The sequence below is a fragment of the Podarcis liolepis genome (genome assembly GCF_965112155.1).
Source record: "Podarcis liolepis genome assembly, chromosome: 15".
Taxonomy (NCBI): Eukaryota; Metazoa; Chordata; class Lepidosauria; order Squamata; family Lacertidae; genus Podarcis; species Podarcis liolepis.
This window is the reverse complement of record NC_139566.1, coordinates 41,652,825-41,664,583: the sequence shown is the minus strand read 5'-3', so window position 1 is coordinate 41,664,583 and position 11,759 is coordinate 41,652,825. Positions and strand designations below refer to the sequence as shown.

At 51.3% G+C, this 11,759-nt stretch overlaps 1 protein-coding gene across 1 annotated transcript in view; it reads left to right on the top strand.

Annotated features, from left to right (window-relative positions):
• The first annotated feature begins 318 nt into the window (after positions 1-318).
• CFAP251 (cilia and flagella associated protein 251) overlaps positions 319-11,759 on the top strand; it is a 39,500-nt gene continuing 28,059 nt past the window's right edge. The window contains 9 exon segments of the mRNA XM_083476397.1: positions 319-469; positions 1,422-1,663; positions 1,666-1,773; positions 3,171-3,713; positions 6,215-6,355; positions 8,394-8,503; positions 8,721-8,829; positions 9,512-9,592; positions 11,310-11,387. Coding sequence (XP_083332523.1) covers positions 1,478-1,663; positions 1,666-1,773; positions 3,171-3,713; positions 6,215-6,355; positions 8,394-8,503; positions 8,721-8,829; positions 9,512-9,592; positions 11,310-11,387 — 1,356 coding nt within the window. The 5' untranslated portion in view covers positions 319-469; positions 1,422-1,477.

Below are 11,759 nucleotides of genomic sequence, written 5' to 3'. Positions count from 1 at the left end.
GACAGTAAGAGCTGTTTGACAGTGGAATTTGCTGCCAAGGAGTGTGGTGGAGTCTCCTACTTTGGAGGTCTTTAAGCAGAGGCTTGACAACCATATGTCAGGAGTGCTCTGATGGTGTTTCCTGCTTGGCAGGGGGTTGGACTCGGTGGCCCTTGTGGTCTCTTCCAACTCTATGATTCCCCCACTCCCCAAAGCGCACCTGGCGGCTCCTCTGCTCGCGCAGCCTCTGAAAGGGGAAACGTTAAGCTCCGCCCTCCTCCTCTTCTCGGACCGCCATTGGTCTTTAATTTGCATAGCCCCGCCCGTCAACTCCCGCGCGCCGGCGAAAGGAAAGGGCCCGGGCTGCCGCCGGTCGCTATGGCAACAAGGGGAGGAAGCCAAACAGCTGCCGGTCCCGCAGGAGAAGCTACGCGGCGGCTGACGAGGCCCGGGGCTCCTGGGGGTCTGTTGCAAAGGGGCAGGGGAGGAGGTAGGTCTCTCTGCTGCCTCTACTGCATTGCATATTCGCGCCCCTCCCTTTTCTCTCCAAGGAGCTCAAGGGGGATCCCCTGCACGGGGTGGTTCTCCCCCCCTCCTCCTCCACAACAACCCTGCGAGGTAGGGCAGGCCGAGAGGCAAGGGCTGGCCCGAGGCCCTCACTCTGTGGGCAAAGTAGTGCCCAAGTGGGGGATTTGAACCCTGGTGGGTGGCGCTGTGGTCTAACCACTAAGCCTCTTGGGCTTGCCAATCAGAAGGCCGGCAGTTCGAATCCCCGCGACGGGGTGAGCTCCCGTTACTCGGTCCCAGCTCCTGCCAACCTAACAGTTCGAAAGCACACCAGTGCAAGTAGATAAATAGGTACCACTCCGGCAGGATGGTAAACGGTGTTTCTGTGCGCTGCTCTGGTTTGCCAGAAGCGGCTTAGTCACGCTGGCCACATGACCCGGAAGCTATACGCCGGCTCCCTCGGCCAGTAAAGCGAGATGAGCACCGCAACCCGAGTCATTCGCGACTGGACTTAACTGTCAGGGGTCCTTTACCTTTACGTTTACCTTTACCCTCCGGGGTTCTAGTCTGGCGCTCTTCGCCACTGTGCCTCACTGGCTCTCTCTGCACTCTGCTCTTCTTTATAAGTGAGGCTAAGATTGTTGCCTAGAATATGAAAGACGTAAAAGCAGCCTGGAGTATTTTTTCCCTCATTAGTGGGCAATCTCGGGTGCTTGCTTCATAATTACATATACTATATATACTGTGTATTTTACAAAGTCATTTTTCTATGGACACCTCTTAAAGAGATGATGGCCAAACTTTGCATGGAGGTTTGTGACGCCAAGGAACAGGTTGTTGTCTGTGTTTGGATACAAATGGGCACCACTGAGAACCAATATGGTAGACTGTGCTTTTCAAAACTGCACTGATTTATTTATTTATTGTTTCTTAAGAGTTCCTGAGTTGCACTGGGCACAAGACTGCTTGTTTCCAGTAAAGTTCCTTGGAGATGGAGGAAGACACCAATGAAACGGACCCCCCTTCTCAGGGGACAAAAGGATCGGAGGAAGCGACTGAGGCACCAAGAGAAGAGATGGAGGTTGTGGGTGCTGCTATGGACTCGGAGGTAAGCCTTCAGAGCCAGCCCAGTCTGCAGCCCCAATTTCCAGCAGAACCCATGGAAGCCACTTTTGACACAGAGAGACACCAGTGCAGGCCTCCCAAGATGTTCTCCCAGCAGAAACCAGCAGCTCTCCAACCCTGCTGGAAACTTCCAACAACACTGCTGCCACCAGTTTACCTGGTGTAAGTATTCACACAAAGCATTTGTCATGGTGAGTCTCATAAATTAGCAGAGGTGCCCCAGTAGCCCAAAGACACGGGGCTTTTTGTTCTGCAGTTGGGCACACAGCATGCAGCGTCCTAGGGAGCTCACCTTTCATTTTGAAAGACTACTAATAAAAACATCATGTTTCTAGTTCTCATGAAAGTATTGATAGGCCTGGAAGTATTTGGAGTATTGCTGGGTGAACACCAGGGAGCAGAGATTCAGGGCTTTGCAGTTTGGGCTCCTGCACATGAAATTGATAAACTATTCAGTTTTTGCAAGCACTTAAAGCAAACTGAAAATGTATAACCTGCAAAGATCTCCATAGCTGGACACCTCCTCTCCCCACTCTTTTTCAAAACTTTGGCTTTGTGAAGGTGCTATCCTGAGAGGGATATTGTTGCTTATTCATAGGCAGGCAAGGAGACCAAAGTGGATGGCAATTTGCATTGAACTTGCAAGTGCCTATTTATAAGTCTGTAAGTGCAGATTTAGGGACGCGGGTGGCGCTGTGGTCTAAACCACAGAGCCTAGGGCTTGCCAATCAGAAGGTCGGCGGTTCAAATCCCTGCAACGGGGTGAGCGAGATGAGCAAGATGAGCTCCGCAACCCTAGAGTTGTTCGCGACTGGCTCTAACGGTTAGGGGTCCCTTTACCTTTAAGTGCAGATTTAGCAATGGTTGCCATAACTTAAATAGAAATACAAATTAGAATGAATTATTAGGCCATTTTCATGCATTTGTATGTATATATTATTGGTGTCCCCCCCCCCCCGTGAACCTATTATATACTTATCTGTTTATTGTAACATTTGTACTCTGCTAACATTTATTTATTTATTATCTATCTCATATTATACCCCTTGATTGCAAAAAAAACCCCTCAAGGTGGTTTTCAAAAGGAATAAAACAATAAAATTATCTATAAAAAAAGCTAAAACATTTTTTTAAATCAGTGATCAGTAAAAGCAAATAAAAACACATGTCAGCATTCTACATGTCTGAACAGACTTCGCTAAAGAAAATTGTTGAAAAGAGTACAGTGAAGGCATCTGCCTGAGGTCAATAGGCAGGGAGTTCCAAAGATTGATTCCTTACAACTGCGAAACGAGCATTATGTGGCACCTGGGCCACTTCTGGTAGTTGTAGTAGCAATGATGATAATACTAGGAATATAAAACATCTCATGATAGTGGGGAAATCTAGCCAGGCAACTTCTGATGGTCAGTGTCAAGAGCTGTGGCCTCTTCCCTTCTTTTGCCTCTTTTCTGGACTTGGTGGTTTCAAAGAGAGAACAGCCCTCTCTGACAATTCAAATCGAGAACTCTCCCCTGCAAAGCAGGGTGTTCAACCCAAAACTTTGTTTTGCCTCTTAGGAAATAGCGGCTAAGCAGCCTTCAGAGGAGGAAGAGCCTGGAGTCCCAGAAGACGAGACCAGCAGCAAAAAGACTCAGGAGTCCCCCGCCAGGGAAGCAGCAGCAGCAGATAACCAAGGTGCAGAGAACGTGGCTGGTGCAGAGGAAGGACGTGGCCTCATGCGCACCCAGAGTGTTGCCAGGAGAGAGGAAGCCGGGAGCCCCAGAGAGGCAGCGGTGAGCTTCAGAGAGCCCCTTGCCTCGGGACAAGCTGCAAGCTCCGCAAGCAGTGGTGGGCCTGGCAGTCCGGCCACAAAGGCCGAGGCCGAGGTGAGCCACGAAGTCAACGCTGCCCTTGGAGGCACAGGGCCCTCAAGTGAGGATGAAAGGGCCAGCCGGGAAACGGAGGTGAAAACAGCCCAAGGAGAGAGTGGCCCTTCCCAAGCACCGACTGCAGCCAGCAGCCTGACTCCAGCAGAGGGGCAGGAGGAGTCCGCTGTCTCTTCGGCCCTCCCTGGCATGACCTTAGAGGAGACCAGCAGGCCACTCTCGGTGCACCCACTTGTGAGTATTGCTCAGAAAGGGAGTGGCGTCAGTAGAACAGTGGAAAGAGAGGCTCCACCTCCTGTCTGTCTTCTTACAGTTGAAATAAAAAATTAAGGATGTATATATATATATATTTAGGCTGAGGCAGCACAGGAGGACAGCCCTGGAGCCATTTTGGCTCCCAAACTGACCAAATGTTTTCTCTGCAAGGTCAAAAGAAAATGGAAAAGCCTCCCCATTGTCTTTTCATTCACAAAACCTGTCTTAAGGGTATATCTGTGTATGAATAGGGTGAGCCTGTGACCTGGCTCAGGAACTAAGTATTTGTCACTACAAAAGACTGGCCAGGCTCCCCAGGGTATCCAATCAAGTAAGCATTAACAGGTAACCTGCCAGACAGGAGATAAACAACGACAAGAGATAAACAATGCACTCAGATTTCTGCTGTAGACCACCCTTTCTGTGATGTATGTATGATGTTTCTGGGGCTGGTCTTGGACTCCAGGGAGGGCAATTTAAAATGTCTATATAAAAAGGCGGGCACACCTGGGTTCTGGGTCCTCCTCCTTTTCTGCGTGTGAGGGGAGCACCCTCTTGCAAAAGTTCAATATAGATCAGGCTTATGAGCTGCTTTGCTTCTCAATATTCTCTGGTTGGCCTCTGTTATTTTCTCCAACCGATGGAGAACCTACAAAGGACTCTAACAGGGCTCTTCTGTTCCCCATAAGGCAATAAGGGCAGATTTTCATTTATTACACAGTAAAATACAATCACATCTTATGCACATTAAACCTGTGCGACTTTATGCATGCACGATTGAAGCCCGGTCAGTTTGAATTCCACAAATTAAATGAAGGCAAGGTTTTCACTGTGTGAAAAGAGCTTTTAAGCTCTCTGTCCTGCTTACTGGGACAGGCCGTCTCATTGTGCCGTCTCTGGAACTGTGGGGGTGTTTGCACAGCATGATCTTGTGAGATCTCACGAGATCATTGCCAAGCCGGCAGGCTGAGTGGGCCTTGCCCAGTAAAGCTCTCTGTTTCGCTTGGGAGACAAGGCCCATGTGGTTTGCCAGCTCTGGAAAAGAAAGGTATGCATTTTTGCATATATGCAGCACACCCAGAACATGACCCCAGATCTGGTTGTACTGAACATTTTTGAAAATCAGTAAAAATTAATTGGCCAAAAAAATTCTGATTGTACTGTACAAGCGTTATTGGGAGTCACCCAGTCAAACATCAGTTTCATTCAAGGGCCCATCTAGACATTTTAAAGTTGTGCATTCATGATGGTTTGTGCTTGTGATGGTCTCAGGGCAGCTCTGTGATGTAAGGAGGCATCTTTCTCCATTCTGCCCTGCATTCCCCCCCCCCATTTCTGTTCCACTGCCAAAAATGACGTCAGAGTACACTCGCAATGTAAGCACATGTACCGTATTTTCCGCCCTATAGGACGCACTTCTCCCCCTCCAAAAATGAAGGGGAAATCTGGGTGCGTCCTATGGGGTGAATGCAGGCTTTCACTGAAGCCTGGAGAGCGAGGGCATCAGTGCGCACCGACCCCTCTCTCTCTCCAGGCTTCAGGAAGCTATCCGTAAGCATGGGGAGCCCTAGGCTGCGGATAGCAGCCTGCTGGCCGGAGCGTGGGGGGAAAATAATTTTTTTCCTTTATTCCCCCCCCCCCCCCGCAAAAACTAGGTGCGTCCTATGGGCCGGTGCGGTAACTTCTGCACATTCAGCTTTATGCACTTGGCAAAATTAAAAAGGAGGCGGAAAGGTGGTCAGTGTGCAGGGGGGAAGTCTTTGGCAATCCCACCCTCCATCGCAGCCAGTGTGTTTTGACTATACACGGTTTTGCTTTAGGTGCAATCCCTGGAACGTAACCCCTGGGTAAGTTGCGGGCTTACTCTATTTGTATTGTTTTCTGCTGTAGCGAAATGACTTTTAATTAAGTAAATTACATAAGCTATGTTGTCATTACATTATTCTACCGCATTTATTCCACAATGTTAATGTTGTTGCAGAAGACACCCAGACCAAAAAACAAAAAATAAAAACCAAGTACCAGTCTGGAAGGGCACAAAATTCATGGTTGCATGCAAATTTAATTTATGGCATTTGTGGTCACAATATGTTGTTGATTGCCGCTGGGGGGGGGGTGCCTTTCCACACTTTCCATTTACTGCTGTGCACACTTTACGACAGGAACACTTAGCATATTGCTGCTGTATGATGTGATCTGACTCATCATTTGTAACTCCCTCCCTCCGCCCCCCACTCTCCCTGGCACAGCCGCTCCCCCTCCCCAGAGTTGCCAACAGGCAGCTCCTTCAGCCCCCCCCCCCCATCGCTGTCCTGCTCTGACCAGCCCCTCCATGATGCTTCCTTGGGACTCACTACCTGCACCAGTTGTGCTGTTGGGCTTACTTACCTCAGTAAAAAATGATGTTGGGGTGTGTTTGTGTGTGTGTATTTTTTATTTTTTACTAAGCAGAGCCCCCCTGCTCTGTCTTTCTCTTTCAGAGTTTGTCTTGGGTCTTTGGCTATAACAGCGAACTCCCGGTTTTCAACCTGCTTGATGAAGACTACCGAGTGATCTTATACGTCTCCTCTCACACGGCCGTGATCCATGATGTCCTCAGGAACAGGCAATATCTCCTCCAGGTAGGGGTCAGTTCCGTATCGGTGCTGGAGAACCCATTTGTTCTCTCCTCTCCTCCTCCCATCAGGCCAATGAGGAGGAGGCTTCAGGCCGCAGAGGCAGATGGCAGGAGGGAGGAGGAGCGGTGACCTGGTGCTGGAGGACAGAGCTGAGTGTGGCATGTGGCCTGTTTTGTTTTTGCTCTGCCTGAGGCACAGAACAAGATGGCGCCCCATCCCGTTCTTCGCACAGAACCTCACCAAACGGGCAGCTGAGATGTGGTTCCACACTGGTGTTAGGGCAGCCATCTTGTGGTACCCCTCAGGGCAGCAGCCGGGCAGATTTCAGGGCGCACACAGAGCTCTCCATCATCCCAGCACCACTCCCCGGCTGCCCTATACAGTGGTGCCTCGCAAGACGAAATTAATTCGTTCCGCAAGTCTCTTCGTCTTGCGAGTTTTTCGTCTTGCGATGCACGGTTTCCCATAGAAATGCATTGAAAATCAATTAATGCGTTCCTAGGGAAACCGCCTTCAGACCAGGTCTGGGGACAGTCTGTTCCCGGACCTCTTCTGAAGGCTGGGGGGGGGGACAAGGGCTTTTCTTCCCACCCCCAGCGTTTTAAAAAACCCCGGGACAGCGGAGGACTTCTCCGCTGTCCGGGCGATCTTAAAATGCTGGCGGGCGGCATTTTAAAATCGCCCCGGGACAGCGGAGGACTTCTCCGCTGTCCGGGACGATTTAAAAGCCCCTGGGAAGGCAGGCAGGGGGGACAAAGACTTTCGGCCCCCGCCCGCCTTCAGAAGGTGTCCCCTCCCCCCCCCCGCCCGGCTTCGGAGCACCGTTCAGAAGCCGGGCGGCGGCGGGAGGTGTTCCCTCCCCCCCGCCCGGCTTCGGAGCACGGTTCCGAAGCCGGGCGGCGGTGGGAGGTGTTCCCTCCCCCCCCGCCCGGCTTCGGAGCACCGTTCCGAAGCCGGGGCGGCAGCAGGAGGTGTTTCCTCCCCCCCACCCGGCTTCGGAGCACCGTTCTGAAGCCGGGCGGCGGCGGGAAGTGTTCCCGCCCCACCGCCCGGCTTCGGAGGAGCCTTCCGAAGCCCGGCGGCGGCGGGAGGAGGTGTCCCCACCCCGCCGCCAGGCTTCGGAGGAGGTCCGAGGACAGTGGGGAAGACGCGCTGCGCTTCCCCGCTGTCCCTGAGATTTCCCTATGGGCTGTCGTCTTGCGAAGCAAGCCCATAGGGAAATTCGTTTTGCGAAGCGCCTCCAAAACGGAAAACCCTTTCGTCTAGCGGGTTTTCCGTCTTGCGAGGCGTTCGTCTTGCGGGGTACCACTGTACTAGGTTCCTTCCGCTAGTATGCTTCCCTCAAGCACAGCGGAGGAAGTTTCCCTGCTGCCAGCGCTTCTGTCTGGTCAGCTTCTGCACATGAAACTGGATGGGGCGCCATCTTGCCCTGTACCACAGGCGAAAAAGGTCCCGTGTCAGAAGGGTTTTTCCTGTTTGCTCTTCTTGTTCCAGCCGCTTTGGCCTACCACCTGCCTGCTTGGCGGCACATCTTACCTAACAGAGAGAACTGTAATCTGAAGTCGCCATGATGAAAACTGAAGGGTGGAGGGTTTTACTGTAGACGACTTAATCCTGAGCACGTTTCCCTCTGGTGCTGCTGGCCATTGGCAGGGGAGGACCTTGGTCATGTGGAGCTCTGTTTGAGGCCAAAATTTGTGGCCTGCAGCTCTCACGCTGCCTTCCCAAAGCTGGGCAAGCACTAACTAGGCTGGGGTAAGGACTCCAGGACCCTGTCAGAGCCCTCACGCCTCCGTCCCAAAGTACAGCGTTTACTAGGCTTTGGGAAGGCCCCCCTGTGTCCCATGTAGGGAAACTGGGTGTGCTGCCCTAAGTATGCACCTGCCATTGGCAGTGGCCCCACTGAGATGCATTCCTTGACAGATTACCCACAAGGTTATGTCCCCAATAAAAAAACGGTCCAACATTTAGCATAACGGCTTGAGGGAGATTTCCCATGAGCTGCCTCTGCAGGGCTCACTCTCTTCCTTTGACTTTCCAGGGACACACAGACTGCATTTCCTGCATCTGCATAAGTGAAGACCGAAGGTGGATAGCAACAGCTGACAGGGGCCCCCAGAGCATGGTGACTGTTTGGGACGGGTACTCTGCGTAAGCATCTGGTGGAGGAGGTTTGCTAACCATTTATTTCTGCGTTAGACCTCTCCCGCATTGGCCTTAGCTGCCAATAGTGTTGTTGTCGCGACTCTTAAAACTTGGTGGGTAATTGGGCAGCCCTAAAGCCAATGTCTCGGCTGCCTCTGTCCCACCAGGGCAGAAGTGAACCTGCTTCAGTTTCAGAGCGTTCAGTGTGTACTGTGTTCTCCAGGATTCCTGTGCACACCATATTTGACAGCCACCCAGAGGGCGGAGTCTGCGCCATCGCAATTTCGCATGATTCCAAGTTTCTGGCTACCATCGGGGCTGGGGAAGTGCAGGTAAAGGAAGCATTTCCTGTGCTGAATCCTCTAACTAGGGTGCCTCGAATTTGTGAAGGAGAGAAGTGAGGGGGGCACTCTCGATGGTGGGAGGGCATGAACAGTTTTGTTTAATGGGCTATAAGGAGTCAGGATTTCCCAGAACATGGACTCTTTGGGCTCTGCAATGGTGGAGCTTCATTCTTCGGCACCGGGGGGCGGGGGGGAGGCGGAGACCAGGCGAGGGCGGGGCTGACGCGTGTCCTGGGGGTGTGGCGCACCACATGCAGGGGCCGGCAGCCCCAATGGCACCCCACCGGGATCACGCTGCCAGGGGCGGTGTGCTCCCCCTGCGCCCTTCTTCCTTCTCCAGTGGGGCTCTGGGGTGGGTCTTCTAAGGCACCCTTTTTCTGGAAAAAAAAACACTGGGGTGGTATTAGAACAAGTATACACCCTTTGGGGTGAGGCAATCCTTCAAACAAACTGGTCCCAAGCTGTTAAGGGCCTCAGAGACCTAACAAATGGGCAGTCAGTGCAGGTCTTTGAGACAAAGTGTAACCTCACTCCTGTCCATAATCGTGCTGACACAATGCCCAGTTAGGTTTCATCCAGAGTAGTATGCCATGGGGGATGTGGGAGGTCTGTTAAGTCTTAGGAGAGTGTGTTATTTTCTTGCCTTAAAATGCTTTCTTCATCACATCAGAAAGTTTGCATTTGGAGGTGGACCTCACCTGAGACAAAGCCTGTCTGCAGCGTAGAAATCCAGCCGCAGTTTGGCTTCCAGGTGAGACATGAGTTTGGTTTGTTTTATTGATGGGTGGGTGGGTGGATTGGGCGCTGTGGGTAAAACCTCAGTGCCTAGGACTTGCCGATCGTATGGTCGGCGGTTCGAATCCCCGCAGCAGGGTGAGCTCCCATCGTTCGGTCCCAGCTCCTGTCAACCTAGCAGTTCGAAAGCACCCCCAAGTGCAAGTAGATAAATAGGTACCGCTTTATAGCGGGAAGGTAAACAGCGTTTCCGTGTGCTGCGCTGGTGCTGGCTCGCCAGAGCAGCTTCATCATGCTGGCCACGTGACCCGGAAGTGTCTCCGGACAGCGCTGGCCCCCGGCCTCTTAAGTGAGATGAGCGCACAACCCTAGAGTCGGACACGACTGGCCCGTCCGGGCAGGGGTACCTTTACCTTTACCTTCCCCTCCAGGGAGCCCACATCCACAATTTAAAAGCAAAAACAAATTAAAAGCATTTCATCTAAGAGCAACTGAGCAATTCTGCCGTGGTATCCTGTTTGTGGTGGTGAAACTGTTCTTAGGATCTCTTAGATGACTCCTTCATCCTCCTTGCTTACTTACTTTGTATTCAGCCTTCCCTCCACAGAGCTGCAGGCAAGGTACATTGGATCCCCCGCCCTCTTTACCTTCTCGTCAGCCTGTGAGATAGGCCAGGCTGTGACATGCCTCTGGCAGCTGCCTGAGTACCTGGGGATTTGAGCCCAGGTCTCGCCATTCCAAATGCTCCATTCACCACACCACACAGGCTTTTCTCGTTCTTTTTTAAAGCACCGCGTATGTATGACTGGTGAGATAGATGTGGACATTTGTGAGCGTGCACACACTATATTGATTCTGTGAATCCTTACTGTAGAGACAATGACAATTCATCAGTGTTGCAGAAAAAAGTGTGTGAACTGACTCTTAGTTAATACTTAGGCATCAGATTTCATTAAAGCAGCCTTTCCCAACCTGGAGCTCTCCGGAAGTTCTGGACTACAACTCCCATCATCCCTGCCCATTGACCACACGGTCTGAGTTGGGGTCTGAGACATCTGGAGGGAGGCATCCATTTGAGGAAGGCTGACTTAGGGGTCAAACTCTATGTAGGCTTCCAAATGAGAAGAAATTTTAAGTGCCATGAGCTAAAGCATGGGTAGGCAAACTAAGGCCCGGGGGCCGGATCCGGCCTAGTCGCCTTCTCAATCTGGCCCACAGACAGTCTGGGAATCAGCGTGTTTTTATGAGTAGAATGTGTCCTTATACAGTGGTGCCCCGCAAGATGAATGCCTCGCAAGGCGAAAATCTCGCTAGACGAAAGGGTTTTGCGTTTTTTGAGTCGTTCAGCAAGACAAATTTCCCTATGGGCTTGCTTCGCAAGACGAAACATCTTGTGAGTTCTTGCGAGTTTGTTTCCTTTTTCTTAAAGCCGCTAAGCCGTTAATAGCCACTAAGCCGCTAATAGCCGTGCTTCGCAAGACGAAAAAACCGCAAGACGGAGAGACTCGCGGAACAGATTAATTTCGTCTTGCGAGGCACCACTGTATTTAAAATGCATCTCTGGGTTGTTTGTGGGGCATAGGAATTTGTTCATTCCCTCCCCAAAATATAGTCCAGTCCCCCACAAGGTTTGAGGCACAGTGGACTGGCCTCCTGCTGAAAAGGTTTGCTGACCCCTGAGCTAAAGTGTCATTCTGCTACTGCTGTCACCTCTGAGCTTGTTCATTTTCCAGGATTACATTGCCTTTAATTGCCGAGACCATAATGAGCTGGTCAGCAACAGTAAAATTCAAGTCATCTTCTACATATGGGTAAGTTGGAATTAAAATGTCTGCTGTACTTTGGTATGTTGTTTTAGCTGGTAATAAGTCCACGGGGGATGTAAGTGTTCTCTGTTTTATGACTGTGCAGCTCCAACACAGAAATGATCAGAATTCAGCCTCCTGGAAATCCCAGACAAGGTTCAAGGCTCCCTTTGGCCTGGGTAGTGCCGGCACTTCTGAAAATGTTGGGGAGGGGCCATAACTCAGCTTTTGGTTTGCACACAGAAGGTCCCAGGTTCATTCCTTAACACATCCAATGCATTTACCCTCCATTCATCAGCTGGAAAGGTTCCCAGAAGGCTTGCAGTTCAACAAAAACAAGACACAGGCTGTGCCCTTGTTATGTAAAGACATGGCATG